General features: G+C 50.6%; 1 protein-coding gene across 1 annotated transcript; it reads left to right on the forward strand.

Moving 5' to 3' along the window:
* Positions 1-1,087: 1,087 nt before the first annotated feature.
* On the forward strand, positions 1,088-7,990 carry LOC100277428 (uncharacterized). Its single transcript, NM_001150990.1, is given in 2 exon segments — positions 1,088-1,741; positions 7,682-7,990. Coding segments are annotated over 2 exon segments (720 nt in total). The 5' UTR covers positions 1,088-1,131; the 3' UTR covers positions 7,792-7,990.
* Positions 7,991-18,252: the final 10,262 nt, after the last annotated feature.

Here is an 18,252-nt window from a genome sequence, read left to right on the forward strand (position 1 = left end):
GCGATTTTCACGCCGTAATTTTAGGCCTCGTTTGCTGTTACAAAACAGAAATAGGATTTACGCTAAATTTCGAACTCATTTACGCTGTTTTAGCTCACGGTTTAAGCTGGAATCCGCCCGAGCCAGAACCAGAACCACATATTGCATGATTTATGCTGTCAAGTATATGTCATTATGCAGTCGTAAACGCTGTCCACAGTGTCATATTCATTCCACGTGTTTCGGGCGTCAAAAGATTCCTTTATGCATGGTTTACGCATCTTTATCCATATATATATGCATTCGTATATTGCCTTACGCGCTTATCGTCCTGGATTCCTGGCTGTTGACTGCATGGCTGCGCGGGTGCTGGGTTGACCGCGTCCTGACTAGGGCTTCCATTAGTAGGGGAAGCCCAGGGCTTCCATTACCTCTTCCCTATATATATATATATATATATATATATATATATATATATATATATATATATATATATATATATATATATATATATATATATATATATATATATATATATATATATATATATATATATATATATATAAAATTGAATATGCTCTATAAGCATGTTCTGCCGTCACTCTTATTTAAATGTTCTCCTAAAGGAGTAAGAGTACGAGCCACGTTTTTACAACTCTGGCTATTTACCTAAAAATAGACCGCTTCACACTTAAAAAGGATTTTAAAGTTGTGGAGAATAGATCGTGTATATAATCATATAAAAATATTGTTTTACACTAAAATATAAATTGCATTATTTATATAGTGTAATTTAAAATAAGAGGTAAGATAGATAACACGACTAGAGATACCTGCGCCATCTAGTGTTCATAAGAAACGGTTTCTTCAAAAAAAAAACTGTTTAGTATATCTTATCTTTCTATATGTTCGTCAAATTTGTTTTAAAATTATTTAGTACAACTCCAGTGTTCGAAGCTGGGGCCATGAGAGTAGTAAAAGACAAAGTTTCCTATTTAGTCTTTTCTGTTTTTCTTTTTTGCATTTTTCATAGCTTGTATTTCTAGTAGAAAAAAATTCAGACATTGCTTCCCTCCGGACAAAATGAGATCAGCGGCACCACCGTGCCAACTTCCCAGCCCAAACCCCGACGCGTCCCCACCTCCGTCGCCGATGACACCGCGTGCCCCGCAGGTTCGGCATCACCCGCCGCACCTCCTCCTCGCCGAGGCTGTCGCCTCCTGGCACCCTTTCCACAAGAAGCCATGTCTCACGGACCGCTCCACGGCTCCCCCCTCCTCGGCCCGCCTCCCCGATGCGGAGACTCCGACGCCTGCCCCCTCGGGGGGCGGTAGCGGCGGATCCTTCCGGTGGTTCGGGCTCCGCAAGCGGCGCCGCCGCGGTCCGGGCTCGCGGTCCGTGTCCGGCCGCAGCAGCGACCGCCGGAGATCCGGCACGTGCTCCGACTTCCATTTCACGTGCGGCGCCGGTGGTGGTGGCGGCGGCGGTGCCACTGACTCCAGCGGGGAGATGTGGGCGTCGGATGTCGGGGAGGTGCGGATGAGGGACGTGCCGATGGCGACGGAGTTCGGCCCGTCGCCTGTTGGTGGGGTTGGTGTCTGGAGTGGTGGGGTCGGCGCTGCAGCGGAGGCAGCAGTCACCGATTCTGAATATGGGAGCGAACCTGGGTACCGTGGCGACGTGGAGCTGGGATATGGAGATGAAATCGACGAAGAGGAGGAGGATGGGAGGCAGCAGCTGTTCTGGGGCGGGGTGATTGGAGGTGATAAGCGTCCTTGAATTCAATTCTTTGGATAGTCACTGCTTTCAGCTTTTAGTATCCTCGACTCTCCATATATATCTGAGCTATTGACACTGTTCTCACCATTACTGTGTGCACTTTGATTTAGAATATGTTTGTTAGTTTGTTAACTTTGTAGATTGAGATTCTGGTGTCTAGGGATGGCAATGGGGAATTCCCCATTGAGGAATAGCTCCCCGTCCCCGCGACGAAAAAATTTCCCCACGGGGATCCCCACAAATGCTTGCAGGGGATATTTCTTCCCCATCCCCGTTTCACGCGGGGATAAATCCCCGACGGGATCCCGTCCCCGCTTAAATTATAATTAGGACATACGTACTGTGTTACTAATGCAAAACATTGTCACTTATACACATTGTCAGATGTAAGAAATCATTATGTGTATTTCAAAATGAACACATTTATACAATGAGTGATCTTTTAACAAGATAATTATTTATTTTTTATCATTTACTAGTACACGAAAACATCGTCACGTGCAAGTTTAACGGGTCCCCGCGGGGAACGAGAACGGAGAATGCTTTCTTGTCCCCGGTTACCCGCCAGGAGGAGATTTTTCCCCATTTACATCCGAGGAAAGAAACTTTTCCATTCTCATCCCTTAATGGAGGAATTCCCTACAGGGGATCGGGGATCGGGTCCGCATTACCATCTTTACCGGTGTCCATGGATATTTCTTGTTCGGGATCAAATGATATAGAGCGTTCGTTGCTGTTGATGTCTGACCAATAAATATTTGCAGTGGGTTAGTTGAGTTGAAATAGTTTTTAGGGGAAATGCATTTAGTTACCCAATACCCATACAATATGCTTGTAGTGGTATGGCTGACAAAATGACTGCCTGATAAATATTCCTTTATACTTCGAATCACAAATACATATTTTTTAAAAACAAGATCACAAATATTTGTTTTTCATGGCATTGATGTGGCCTACAAGATGGAACTGAGTAAAAAATAACTAAAGAGTTACTCCTTTGCCCTAGAATGAGAAGCGTATTTTGATAAGAGAAAAGTCATACAAAATTGATTTGACCTTTAATTTCTCTTACAATATGTTGTCATTTGCTAAACAATCAATATAATTTTGGAGGCACCTTGAATGCAAATATACTAATGCATGTTTTGTGTCCTAAACTTCTACTCCCTCCGTTCTTAAATATATGACGTCGTTGATTTTTTTTGAAAACTTTGACCACTCGTTTTATTCAAAATATTTATTCGAAAATGTAAAATTTCAAATCATGCTCAAACAACCTTAAGTGATAAAACAAATCATAAGAAAATAAATGACAATTCACTTTTTTCTGAATAAGACGAGGGGTCAAAGCTTCCAAAAAAAGTCATCAGCATCATATATTTAAGAATGGAGGTAGTATATAACTTGACTATTGTTGGTCGAATTTTGTCAAATTTCACTTTCCCTGTACAAAATACACTTATAATTTTGGGATGTAGTGAGTTTATATTATGGGAGTATTTTTTTCATGTAGTAATAGCAATGTTATTTTTTTCCAATCTATATGATTGTGTAGCTACAGATGGTCAAAGCTAAAAACTTTTGACATGCGACAAGCCTAAAATGACTTATATTCACGTTGAAGTATAATGTTACATGAGATAGTTTGGTCTCGTGTGAGGCATGCTTTCTATATGCATATCAGTTCATGTATATTATCTCTAGATTTATTTTTATTGAGACATGTGAGCTTCAGATTAGTCTAATGTAACTAATGCAAACAACACAATAAATTTTGAAACATGATTTCTTGTTTAGGTTGGCGTGTACATGGTATGTTCTTAACAAGCACATTTTGATCCCTTTCCCTCAAAATATCTGAGACTGATCCTGTGGTACTGCAATTTTAATCATGTCAAAGCTGGCCCTGTTTGAAACTGGTAGCAGACACTCCTAATGGGTTTATGCAATCTAACCAAATATTCCTTTGTTGTAATCATGCGATCTGGTTCATTTTGATATGACTTTCTTATGTTCGGTGTCTTTTTTGTTGATACATTTTTTCGATATTTCCATTTGTTTCAAGATTGGCTTTGATATGCATGAAATCTCATTGACATTTTAATTTTGGACATATTTCATTTACTATTTCTTTTGCAAGTAAAATTTAGCAAGCTGGCTTAGGGTAAGTGTTATGGCCTTTCATGGCGAGGGATAAGGATTAGGAAGGAGATTAGATTAGATCATATCTGGTTACTTATTTTTAAAGATTAGCTTCATAAAGGTCAAATCTCCTCTGATGGGATGGTGTCTCCTTTCAATCAGGTAATGAAGAAGAATTAATCCAATTCTCCCAAACCACTGTAGTCTCCCTCCATGCCGATTTGTCTCAACCATCTTCTTGGTAATGGTTATCCCCAAATGATCTAAGGATCATAACATCTGGTATCAGATCGCTTTGATTTCGATTCAATCCCAGGCTTCTAGTACCGATTCTTTCTGCACCCTCGATTAGGGGCTCCTTCACATCTCGGAGAAGTTCCATCGTGTCTCCACATCGCTGGATTGCATGGAGGCACTGGTCCTCTGCCTCCTCGACTGGATCAACGCAAAGGAGCATGAACGCTGGGCAGCAGTGCGCCTATAGGCAGCAGCATGTGGACTCCTGGCATGCCGGCTGGTGCAGTCTCTCTGTGGGGAGCAGCGTCTGGTTGTCAGCCCCAGGGCCCCTCATGCGGCCATCATTGGAGGAGCAGGTAGCAGCAGTCTCTCTGTGGGGAGCAGTGTTTAGCTGTCAGAGCTAGGACCCTCATATGGTCACCATTGGAGGAGCAGATAACCATGTGCCTGCAAGCAGCAGGGCGAGGTTTTCATGTTTGTTGAATGGTGCAGACGATGTGTGTGCCGATCAGCCCAGTGCCGCGGCGAATAGCAGCCTGCACTTGCCGCTCAAACTCACCTATAATTCCTGCGGCTCCAATCGAATTAGAGGTCTGGGTATGGAGCTTCCCTGTGCAGCGATCGACCAGCGCAATACAGTGTCAGCACCGACAGCGGCTCATTCTTTGCCAAAAATTGTGGTGACTGCCGCGTCTGTTCTGGCACCCACCTTGGTTTTGCTGGGCAGGCACGGCATACTAGTGGGCTGCTACATCTTCCACTCTTCAGCCCACATGAAGCCAACTGTCGCGCTATTCCCATGGGATCCAGGGGGAATGCTGTTGTCTCATGAGTCATGAACTCCTGGTGCGGTCTGTAGAGCCGGCCTGCCAGGGACGATTATGTTCCACCTCAACGGAACCAGTAGCACCAGAGGTTGCAACTATGCCACCCAACAGGTGGTGCACCGTCATCATGGAAGTTGTTTTGGTGTGCTATCTCCTTGTGCCTCAGGATTGGGTTCACCATCTGTTGGGGACACGGTAACAATAAAGAGTCCATATTTTTTTTGTGTGTTTTAGTTTTAAATAACAAAGGTAAGTCTAGATGTAAAAAGGCTTAACCATGAGTCTAGTCCTAAGAAAGGTCTGTGGCAGCTAGTGGCTGAGCTGCTCGGAAATGAGGGAGAAGTGTTATGGGTGGCCGGAGGGCCAGCCAACCTGCTTCTCATGGCAAGGGGTAAGGATTGGGGAATAGATTAGATTACATCAGGTTACTTCCTTATTTCTAAAGATTAGTTTCTTAGGAGTCAAGTCTCCTCTCATCTATATAAGGATGGGATGGTGTCTTCTTTCAATCAGGCAATGAAGAAGAATTAATCGAATTCCCCCAAATTACTCCAGTCTATCCTCGCCGACTTTCTCCACCCATTTTTCTGGCAATGGTTATCCCCAAATGACCTAAGGATCATAGCAGTAAGTACTGTTAATGCCAGATTCATCTGAAAGAATAGTGTGCCATAAGTCTGGTTTCAGATTGATTCCACATGAATTCTTTTATTTTATTTGCCCACTTATTTATTTTTGGAAACACAGCCTCTGCTGAGGCTGCTAGACCATGAAAATTCAGAAGAAATGGACCAAGTTATTGCATGCACCAATTATCTGATAAGGTAATTGTGTGAAATTGATCAAGCATATGGCTGAAGAAGGGGCAATGCGTAGAGTGACTCCCAATTTAGGAAAAAACAAGACGTAATGAAAAAGGATCGACACGGAAAGCTCCTATTGAAACAGGATATGAACAAGGAAGAGCACTTGCCATTCGTTGGTTATTAGAAGCATTCCAAAAGCGTCTGGGTCGAAATATGGCTTTCAAATTAAGTCGTGACTTATAAGATGCTGCCAAAGGGAGTGGGGGTGCCATACGCAGAAAGAGACTCATACAATAGTAGAGGCATAGAGCTCTTGCGCAATTCCGTTAATCCATGAACAAAATCTATGTATGTAATTTCAGGGTTGGTTCTAGGGCCTAGTTTTTTTTTGTGTGGTGGGGGGGCCGGGGGGGGGGGGGGGGGGGGAAGCGAAGGTTGCGGCTATAGCCCAAGTCCGGTCCAAGTAGCACTTAATATCAGGCGCTTCTTTTTCATGTTGCAGCCGGCAGTGCCCTTGTTCCCAGACCCCGCTCATGAGATACTGTAAGGTGAGGTGCCATATGTCTGGTGGCCAGTGCTCCAAGTGTTCATACAGGCACCGCTGCAGCATCGAGGCCCCAATCAGGCCACTGGCTTTCACACATTGTCAGGGAGGGGACAATGGCTCATGGTGCCAGTGAATCCTTTTATTATTTGTGGCGAGATTCTGTTCCCTCCCAAATTATTCTGTTTTTCACTGTTCAGCTCTGGAATTTGCTCAGCTTGGGAGCTGCAGCTTCCCTCCCTTGCACGGTGTCAATGAAAATAACACTATAACATAATTGGCTAATCCATCAGTTAGGGGGTTTGGAATGTTCCTCGAGTCTTCAGCTTTCTTGGCAATTTTGTTCGAATGCATTCTGGAATTTTGGCTAAATGCTGGAAGTTGCTGAGAAAGCAATTTCACGCATCGAGCAACTGGGGTTGGATAAAATCTTTTTTTTTTGGTAATTTTCTACCCACAGGTGCTCTAATAAGTGTTGCTTGAGCATTTTAGGTTGGTGTTATTGGTTGTGTTCTTTGTTACATTTATTGTACCATTTAGTTTAATGCTACTAAGATTTTGGTCTTTCATTATTTAGCCCTCCCTTTACTCCATTTCTGATCCGCCGATGTGTATCTTGGCTAGTTCTTGATTGCCTAGTGAAATGATAATGTCACGTCTTGTATAGATGGGAAGCCATGACAATGAAATTTGACCACCCTTTGAGGAAGCATTTAATTTTTCCATGACTCCTAGCTTACTTTGAGGGAACAAGTAAGAAGCAAACAACAAACTCTTCCACACCTGCCCAGAGGCCTGGTCCTCTGATATGCTGTTGTCAGCCCAACACGACAAGTTAGCAAACTAGCAATTATGCATTACCCATGAGTGTACTGGCTCTTGCTATGCTAGGATTGTTGCAACACCTTTTTTTTATCAATGTGAAATACTGTTGGTCCATACATGTCTAATGTTTTATTTCATATACCTTGGTAATTCAATGCACTTGTACACTAGGGTAAGATTTGAAAAAAATCAAAATTGCTACATTAGGTCTTGATTAAGGATTTAAGGGGGGGAAATCTTTTGACCATACTTCCAGAATTGCAAATGTTGTCCTTTTGCAAAGTTTGACTTGCCATACACTTGCACCGTTTTGGATAGATGACTAGTCCTTATGTTTGCTGCATTCAACTGACTTGGTGGTTGTCTGGCGCAATTGTGATCATGCTATCATGAACCCATGGCCCTCGTATAATGATATCGGTTTCTTGCAGCTACAACTACCGGAACGTTATTGGATTTTGTTTTTATGTTGCAATATATGCTCTTTATATGTGTGCTCCTAGAAGCTTTCCTGATCACGGTTCTTTTCTTCTCCATTGCAGATATGAACAAAATGAAAATCGATGGCGACAATAACTTTGGGGAGCAGAAGAGCCATCACCGATGCAGGCGCAAGAAGCATGATGTGAGGATTTTGGATTCCTTGAGTTGAAGAGCTTCATAAGGCTAAAAGTGGTGAAGCGTCCATGTGTTGGTTGTAGTGTTCCTTCACTAGCAGCAGCTATTTATCGATAGCATGTCTTTGTTGCAGCATCCACTGATAGAGCAGACAACTAGTTACTAGTGTTTCGACATTTTGTATGGCACAGATGTTTCATAATAGTTCCCTAGTATCTGGGCGAGAATTTCCATGAGTTTATCTATGACGGCTTCAAAGTGTAGCTTATGTGCTAAGAACATGTGTCTTCTTGGTTGTTTTTGGTACACTTGTTAGCATCGCTGCTGGTCTGACGTTCTACATTTTTATTTGAGTGCGTGATTGATACAGCACATGTCAGCTACTTGGGTGCAGTTGTTAATATTGACATGGGTTACAGCGTAGGCTAATGTTTCATGTTTGTACGAATTATTTGTATTTATCCTGCTTTGAATTGAACATCTGTAGTTCCCCTTTGGAACCGATTTTCAATAGCTGCCGCTAATGTTTAGCGTGTAAGCAAATTTTCGTGCCCTAGATGCCTTGTTTCTTGTGCCTCTCCTCTCGTTAGTCGGTCTTCTTTCTCTTGACCATTCTATTTTTCAAAATTCTGTATTGCTGTGCATAGGGGTGAAAGTAGTCAGGACAAAGCCTGTCTTATGCCCCACCATTTTCTATATATTTTTCTGCTCGAATTCGTAATTTTTTGAAGAAATGTGAATTTTATTTTGCTATAATTCATATTTTTTCGAAGAAATGTGAAAACAACACGAAAAATGGGATGCCAAATACAAAAATGGGACGAAAACGGTTTAGCCTTTATCCTGATCATTTTTTTTTCTTACGGGGCGTTTGGAGCCATTCATTTTGAAGGAATTAGAATTTACTTAATAAAATAACCTATTTAGCTTGTAATTTAATATTCCACTATTTTTCAAAGTTTAAATATAAGTCTATCTCAAATTCATGCAGTGGAGGATGGAAAACGATTTTATGTATCAGTAGAATTTGTTTCTAATCTACAACTTATAGGGACGCTCTTCAGCTCACTCCTCATAAAAATATAGCACATAAAAATCTCGATATCTTGATAATAATAGTATATAAATATATTTTACATAAAACTGAATTAGCTTAAGTTCCCGTTTGTTTCCTTTCATTTTGAGGAATTGGAATCTTATTAATGGAATATGCTATTTTTTTAGAATGTGAAATTCCACCGTTTTCCAAAGTTATCATATAAGCCTATTGTCGGGGACCATAATTAGGGGTACCCTCAAGGCTCCTAATTCTCAGCTGGTAACCCCCATCAGCATAAAGCTGCAAAGGCCTGATGGGTACGATTAAGTCAGGGATCAGTCCATTCGAGGGACTCGATCACGCCTCGCCCGAGCCTAGCCTCGGACAAGGGCAGCCGACCCCGGAGGATCTCCGTCTCGCCCGAGGCCCCCCTCCAGGCTATTGTCGGGGACCATAATTAGGGGTACCCTCAAGGCTCCTAATTCTCAGCTGGTAACCCCCATCAGCATAAAGCTGCAAAGGCCTGATGGGTACGATTAAGTCAGGGATCAGTCCATTCGAGGGACTCGATCACGCCTCGCCCGAGCCTAGCCTCGGACAAGGGCAGCCGACCCCGGAGGATCTCCGTCTCGCCCGAGGCCCCCCTCCAGCGGCGAACATATTTTCGGCTCGCCCGAGGCCCTGTCTTCGTCGAGAAGCAACCCTGACCAAATCGCCGCACCAACCGACCAAGTCGCAGGAGCATTTAATGCAAAGGTGGCCTGACACCTTTATCCTGACGCGCGCCCCCAAGCCGACAGAGCCGAAGTGACCGCCTTCACTTCGCCGCTCCACTGACCGGTCTGACAGAAAGACAGCGCCGCCTGCGCCGCTCCGACTGCGGTGCCACTTGACAGAGTGAGGCTGACAGGCAGTCAGGTCCGGCCGCAGGCACCATAGGAAGCTCCGCTCCGCCCGACCCAGGACTCGGACTCGGGCTAAGCCCCGGAAGACGGCGAACTCCGCTCCACCCGACCCAGGGCTCGGACTCGGGCTAAGCCCCGGAAGACGGCGAACTCCGCTCCGCCCGACCCAGGGCTCGGACTCGGGCTAAGCCCCGGAAGACGTCGAACTCCGCTCCGCCCGACCCAGGGCTCGGACTTGGGCTAAGCCCCGGAAGACGGCGAACTCCGCTCCGCCCGACCCAGGGCTCGGACTTGGGCTCAGCCCCAGAAGACGACGAACTCCGCGCCGCCCGACCCAGGGCTCGGACTTGGGCTCAGCCCCAGAAGACGACGAACTCCGCTCTGCCCGACCCAGGGCTCGGACTCGGGCTCAGCCCCAGAAGACGACGAACTCCGCTTCGCCCGACCCCAGGGCTCGGACTCCGCCCTGGCCTCTGCCGACGGTCTCCGCCTCGCCCGACCTAGGGGCTTGGACTCGACCTCGGCCACGGAAGATAGACTCGACCTCGGCTTCGGAGGAGCTTCCACATCGCCCAACCTAGGGCGTAGACCGGCCACGGCAACAGGAGGCGCCATCATCACCCTACCCCGAGCTGACTCAGGCCACGGGGAACAAGACCGGCGTCCCATCTGGCTCGCTCCACCAGATAGGCAATGATGGCGCCCCGCATACTCTATGACGACGGCGGCTCTCAGCCCCCTTACGGAAGCAAGAGGACGTCAGCAAGGACTCAACAGCTCCGACAGCTGTCCCTCCGCCAGGTTTCAGCGCTCCTCCGACGGCCACGACATCACACCAGCAGGGTGCCAAAATCTCTCCGGCTGCCACAACGGCATGTACTTAGGGCGCTAGCTCTCCCCGCTAGACACGTAGCACTCTGCTACACCCCCATTGTACACCTGGATCCTCTCCTTACGCCTATAAAAGGAAGGACCAGGGCCCTCTTAGAGACGGTTGGTCGCGCGGGGACGAGGACGAGACAGGCGCTCGCGTGAGGCCGCTCGCTCCCTCTCCCGCGTGGACGCTTGTAACCCCCTACTGCAAGCGCACCCGACCTGGGTGCGGGACGAACACGAAGGCCGCGGGATTTCCACCTCTCTCACGCCCATCTCCGGCCACCTCACTTCCCCCCTTCGCGCTCGGCCTTGCGTCGACCCATCTGGGCTGGGGCACGCGGCGACATTCACTCGTCGGCTTAGGGACCCCCCCGGTCTCGGAACGCCGACAGTTGGCGCGCCAGGTAGGGGCCTGCTGCGTGTTGACGAACAGCTTCCCGTCAAGCTCCAGATGGGCAGTCTCCAGCAACCTCTCCAACCCAGGACGGTGCTCCGTTTCGGGAGTCTTGAGTTCATGTCCCTCGACGGCAGCTACGACATGATACTCATTCCACCGCCGGGCGTCAGCGGCAACAGCAGCCGACAGTCCGCCCGCCGGCGGCGGAATCGACGACATCTTCCCCGCGTGGTGGAAGAACAACCTTCGAGCTCGCCCCGCCCTCTTCCCCGCCGACGGAGGGGAAGGCGGGGCAACCAAGGCCAAGCAGGAGGCAGCGCCTCGTCGGCTATCGAGCGAGTCGATAGCGCCAGCACCCCAACGGGGGGCGCACCGGGCATCGACCTCGCGCTTGAGACGAAGACGAGCGCCGTCTCCCCGCAACGCGCCGATTCCGGGCAAACGGACGACGCCAGCGCGCTCGCGAAAGGCTTGCTGGACGTCACCCTCGTACCAGAGACGACGATGCAGTCAGCCCCTGACATGACTTCATCACCGCCCGTCGACCAAGAGGTACCGACCGATTCCCATCCCACGTCATTCGGATTCAGCCTCGACCCGCCTAGCGGCTTCGCTTTAGCGGGCGCTCTCGTAGAGGCGAGCCCAAACCCTCTGGGGTTTCGTATGCGGTCACCTTGGGACCGGCTGACGGACGTCTCGACCTACGGGCCCTCTGGGTCCGAGGAAGACTACGAGCCTAGCTTCTGCTGGGATTTCTCTGGACTTGGCAACCCCAGTGCAATGCGGGACTTCATGACCGCATGCGACTACTGCCTTTCCGACTGTTCCGACGGTAGCCGTAGCCTCGGCGATGAGGACGGCGGCCCAAGCCGCGAATGTTTCCACGTCGATCTAGGGGGTCCCTCCGAAGGCAACCATCTCGGCATGCCGGAGGACGGTGATCTCCCTAGGCCGGTGCCTCGCGTTAATATCCCACGGGAGCTAGCTGTGGTCCCCGTTCAGGCGGGGGGCCATGACCCACAGCTCGAGCAAATCCGCGGGGTGCAGGCCAGGCTCGACGAGGGAGCAGGAGCGCTTGAGCCGATCCGCCGGGACGTCGGGCAGGCATGGGCGGGCCAACCTCCGGCCGGAGAAATACGTCATCTACCCCAGGGCTTCCAGCACCGCATCGCCAACGACGTCAGGGTCAGGCCGCCACCCACATCTAGTGGGGTCGGCCAGAACCTGGCTGCAGCAGCAATGCTCCTCCGCGCGATGCCGGAGCCATCAACCACCAAGGGGCGGCGAATCCAGGGAGAGCTCAAGAATCTCCTGGAAGGCGCCGCGGTCTGACGGGCCGAGAGCTCCGCCTTCCGAAGGCATGGGTACCCCTCGGAACCTCATGCCGCGACTTCCCGATTCATGCGGGAAGCCTCGGTCTACACCGGGCGCACGCGCAACACAGCGCCTGCGGCCCCGGGTCGCCTTGGCAACGAGCACCATCACCGCGACCGTCGGGCCCACCTCGACGAGAGGGTGCGCCGAGGCTACCACCCCAGGCGTGGGGGACGCTACGACAGCGGGGAGGATTGGAGTCCCTCGCCCGAACCACCCAGTCCGCAGGCCTTCAGCCGGGCCATACGACGGGCGCCGTTCCCGACCCGGTTCCGACCCCCGACTACTATCACAAAGTACTCGGGGGAGACGAGACCGGAACTGTGGCTCGTGGACTACCGTCTGGCCTGCCAACTAGGTGGAACGGACGATGACAACCTCATCAACCTCCCCCTGTTCCTCTCCGACACCGCTCACGCCTGGTTAGAGCACCTGCCTCCGGGGCAGATCTCCAACTGGGACGACCTAGTCCAAGCTTTCGCCGGCAATTTCCAGGGCACGTACGTGCGCCCCGGGAATTCCTGGGACCTCCGAAGCTGCCGACAGCAGCCGGGAGAGTCTCTCCGGGACTACATCCGGCGATTCTCGAAGCAGCGCACCGAGCTGCCCAACATCACCGACTCGGATGTCATCGGCGCGTTCCTCGCTGGCACCACCTGCCGCGACCTGGTGAGCAAGCTGGGTCGCAAGACCCCCACCAGGGCAAGCGAGCTGATGGACATCGCCACCAAGTTCGCCTTCGGCCAGGAAGCGGTCGAGGCTATCTTCCGGAAGGACAAGCAGCCCCAGGGCCGCCCATCGGAAGATGCCCCCGAGGCGTCAACTCAGCGCGGCGCCAAGAAGAAGGGCAAGAAGAAGTCGCAAGCGAAACGCGACGCCGCCGACGCGGACCTTGTCGCCGCCGCCGAGTACAAGAACCCTCGGAAACCCCCCGGAGGTGCCAACCTTTTCGACAAGATGCTCAAGGAGCCGTGCCCCTATCACCAGGGGCCCGTCAAGCACACCCTTGAGGAGTGCGTCATGCTTCGGCGCCACTTCCACAGGGCCGGGCCACCCGCGGAGGGTGGCAGGGCCCACGACAACGATAAGAAGGAAGATCACCAAGCAGGAGAGTTCCCCGAGGTCCACGACTGCTTCATGATCTACGGTGGGCAAGCGGCGAACGCCTCGGCTCGGCACCGCAAGCAAGAGCGCCGGGAGGTCTGTTCGGTGAAGGTGGCGGCGCCAGTCTACCTAGAATGGTCCGACAAGCCCATCACCTTCGACCAAGCCGACCACCCCGACCATGTGCCGAGCCCAGGGAAATACCCGCTCATCGTCGACCCCGTCATCGGCGACGTCAGGCTCACCAAGGTCCTCATGGACGGAGGCAGCAGCCTCAACATCATCTACGCCGAGACCCTCGGGCTCCTGCGTGTCGATCTGTCCTCCGTCCGGGCAGGCGCTGCGCCCTTCCATGGGATCATTCCTGGGAAGCGCGTCCAGCCCCTCAGACAACTCGACCTTCCCATCTGCTTCGGAACACCCTCCAACTTCCGAAGGGAGACTCTGACGTTCGAGGTGGTCGGGTTCCGAGGAACCTACCACGCGGTACTGGGAAGACCATGCTACGCGAAGTTCATGGCCGTCCCCAACTACACCTACCTGAAGCTCAAGATGCCGGGCCCCAACGGGGTCATCACCGTCGGCCCCACGTACAAACACGCATTCGAATGCGACGTGGAGTGCGTGGAGTACGCCGAGGCCCTCGCCGAGTCCGAGGCCCTCATCGCCGACCTGGAGAGCCTCTCTAAGGAGGTGCTAGACGTGAAGCGTCATGCCGGCAACTTTGAGCCAGCGGAGACGGTTAAGGTCGTCCCCCTCGACCCCAGCAGCGACGCCTCCAAGCAGATCCGGATCGGCTCCGGGCTCGATCCCAAATAGGAAGCAGTGCTCGTCGACTTTCTCCGCGCGAACGCCGACGTCTTCGCGTGGAGTCCCTCGGACATGCCCGGCATACCGAGGGATGTCACCGAGCACTCGCTGGACATCCGAGCCGGAGCCTGACCCGTCAAGCAGCCTCTGCGCCGATTCGACGAGGAGAAGCGCAGAGCCATAGGCGAGGAGATCCACAAGCTAATGGCGGCAGGGTTCATCAAAGAGGTATTCCATCCCGAATGGCTTGCCAACCCTGTGCTTCTGAGAAAGAAAGGGGGGAAATGGCGGATGTGTGTAGACTACACTGGTCTAAACAAGGCATGTCCGAAGGTTCCCTACCCTCTGCCTCACATCGATCAAATCGTGGATTCCACTGCTGGGTGCGAAACCCTGTCTTTCCTCGATGCCTACTCAGGATATCACCAAATCAGGATGAAAGAGTCCGACCAGCTCGCGACTTCTTTCATCACACCCTTCGGCATGTACTGCTATGTCACCATGTCGTTCGGCTTGAGGAATGCGGGCGCGACGTACCAGCGGTGCATGAACCATGTGTTCGGTGAACACGTTGGCCGCACGGTCGAGGCTTACGTCGATGACATCGTAGTCAAGACGAGGAAAGCCTCCGACCTCCTTTCCGACCTTGAAGTGACATTCCGATGTCTCAAGGCGAAAGGCGTCAAGCTCAATCCCGAAAAGTGTCTTCGGGGTGCCCCGAGGCATGCTCTTGGGGTTCATCGTCTCCGAGCGGGGCATCGAAGCCAACCCAGAGAAGATCGCAGCCATCACCAGCATGGGGCCCATCAAGGACTTGAAAGGCGTACAGAGGGTCATGGGATGTCTCGCGGCTCTGAGCCGCTTCATCTCGCGCCTCGGCGAAAGAGGTCTACCTCTGTACCGCCTCTTAAGGAAGGCCGAGTGCTTCACTTGGACCTCTGAGGCCGAGGAAGCCCTCGGGAACCTGAAGGCGCTCCTCACTGTAACACCCCGAATTTTGCAGTTGAATTTTTTCTTTTCTTTACTCGCCAAAATTCGGGCGTTACCTTTTCTTTTTCTTTTTTTCCCTCGCTAAACCTTGACCTTTTCCAAAGTTCTAGCGGGATTCGGTTTGGATTTCCCGTGTAAGAAAAACCCTAAATACTTTATGTTGTTTGATGCACCATGCCGAACCTTGCATTTCTTTTGATTGCTTTGAAAGTGCAAATGCATTCATGTAGAAAGATCGGATTTCAAAAATGAGGAGAAGATCTTTTCTTTCTTTTTCTCTCTCTTTCTCCCTCCTCTTTTTCTCTCTCCCTCGCGCCGTGGGCCGACCCCGGCCGGCCCAGTCGCCCCTGACGCCCCCTCTTGGGCCTGAATCGGCCCAGCCGCCCCCCCCATTTACCCTTTTTTCCCCAAACCCTCTCCCTCTCCCTCTCATTTTCCCTCTCTCTCTCCCTAGCGCCGCCCCTACCCCCCCTGCCCAACCGCCGCCCTGCCCTAGCGCTCGGCCGCCGCTCCCCGCCGTCGGCCGCCCCCGCCGGTGAGCCCCCCCTCCTCCCTCTCTACCTCCTCCCTCCCTCTCCCCTCTCCCCTCCTCTCTCCTCGGCAGCCCGCGCCCGGCCGCGCCGTGGCCGCTGGCCGTCATGGCCGCGCCCCCAGCCGGCCGCTGCCGCGCCGCCCTGGCCCCCGGCCAGCCCCAGCCGGCCCCGGCCCGCCCCTTGGCCAACCCCGGCCGCCCCCCGGCCCGCGCCCCGGCCGCGCGCCTGGCCGACTCGGCCGCCTGCCAGCCCGACCCCCCCCCCCCCCCCCCCGCGCGCCCGCCTGGCCGGCCGGTTCAACCGGGCCAGCTCGGCCGCCCCGGCCCCCAGCTCGGCTGCCCGCGCCAGCCCCCAGCCGCTCGCCCAGCCTAGGGCCGGTTCAACCGCCCTAGGGCCGGTTCAACCGCCCCCCCTCTGTTTTTTTTATATTTTTTTTATTTTATTTTATTTACTTTCTGTGATCATAGCTATTTTATTTTAGGTAGGCTAATCATTGTTCATGCCATTGAAATAGGAAGTTTAATTTAAAATTCCGTTATACTAATTGATTCATGTAGTTAATTGTTTATCTCGTGCGATGTTGATCAACTTAAAATGAATAGGTTTCCATTAATGCATATAACAGAATTCTTTTGTTAAGAACCAATTGTAATTGATCGTTAGTGCATAAGATTTAACCCCCTGCGAGACCCTTTCCCGTTTCTTTCTAACCATAACAAATGCGATATCGAATGTCATACTTGATGCATACTCACTTTATTTGTTCCCTTGCATGGTGTACTGTTCTTTTGTATTAAATGTGGATGGATGTATGTATGTTTGCAATCGCATAGAGAACGATCCGGTCGAAGAGCCCGAGGAATTCGCAGGAGAAGCCCCTGAGCAGCAGTCGGTTGGTGGAGGCAAGTGTCCTTTGACCTATCTCTGTCCTAATCATTCTTTAATTCACCTCCCGCATCACACATTTATACCTAAGGATTGACTAGCTTTTTGTTATCCATGTCCTTGTTTACCTATTTGGGTCGGATTATTACTGCTTAGTTTGATGCTATTGCTCAACTTTAATCAATGAACATGATGTGGTTATCTATGATACGCTGTTTTCCCGTTCTTATTTATGATTATACTTGTGGCATTTAAGGGGACTCGAGCGGTTTCTCGAGTGCCTCTCCGTAAGGACCTGTTCAATGGATGACCGCCCGGGAAAACAGTGCAACCATGAGGGTGGAATGGGGTGCCCTTAGCTGAATAATTAGAGGATCCGGGGTGTAGTTCGCTTCGCCGTCGTGCCGTCAATGGGGCTCGGTGTATGCGGCTCGCTCTGCCAAGGTTGATTTGTCCCTTGGGGAGGAGTGCGGTACATTTAGGAAACCTAACGGGTGGCTACAGCCCCGGGGAATCTTTGTAAAGGCTTCGTAGTGAATCCTTGGCCATTCACCTCGGGAGTGAATAAGGGTCTTGCAAGCCCGGGCCAGAGAGGGAATCACGGCTTGTGGGTAAAGTGCATAACCTCTGCAGAGTGTTTGAAAAACTGATATATCAGCCGTGCTCGCGGTTATGAGCGGCCAAGGGAGCTCCAGAGATTAGTGATACTTGATCAGAGATACTTTGGTACAGGTGACAATGAGATTGATGGTTCTGATTACGATTATGGTATTGGTAAGTGGTATTCTTTCCGTTTGGAAAGGATACATTGGGCTAATAACTTGGGTTAATGTTAAAACCTGGCTTTCTACTAGTAAGTAATAACCTGACCAACTAAAAGCAACTGCTTGACTTATCCCCACATAAAGCTAGTCCACTACAGCCAAACAGGATACTTGCTGAGTATGTTGATGTGTACTCACCCTTGCTCTACACACCAAACCCCCCCCCCCCCCCCCCAGGTTGTCAGCATTGCAACCACTGCTCAGGCGAAGATGAAGCTGTGGAAGGAGACTTCCAGGAGTTCCAAGACTACGACGAGTTCTAGGTGTGGGTTAGCGGCAACCCCCAGTCGGCTGCCTGTGAAGGCCGCGGTTATCTACGTTTCTTTTCTGCACTTTGATTTATTGTAAGACCTATATGGACGTCTCAGACGTATGATGTAAACGACTAGTATTTCCCTTTTAATACTATTTTGAGCACTGTGTGATGATGTCCATGTTATGTAACTGCTGTGTACGTGAATAACTGATCCTGGCACGTACATGGTTCGCATTCGGTTTGCCTTCTAAAACCGGGTGTGACATAAGTGGTATCAAAGCCGTGCTGACTGTAGGACCGCTGACCTAGAGTAGAATGGTCGTTCTAAGGATTATAGACCTCTGTCCCTACCTTGACTTTGATATCTCTTCAAAAGTTGGTCATACCGACCAAGCCTATGTTCTACTATATATTATACCTTGCTGAAAATCATGTTTTATTCTAATCCTTCATTTACTTATGATTCATTATTTGCTGGTCATATTAATTCTGTTCTCACCCT

The sequence above is a fragment of the Zea mays genome, chromosome 6 (assembly GCF_902167145.1).
Source record: "Zea mays cultivar B73 chromosome 6, Zm-B73-REFERENCE-NAM-5.0, whole genome shotgun sequence".
NCBI lineage: Eukaryota > Viridiplantae > Streptophyta > Magnoliopsida > Poales > Poaceae > Zea > Zea mays.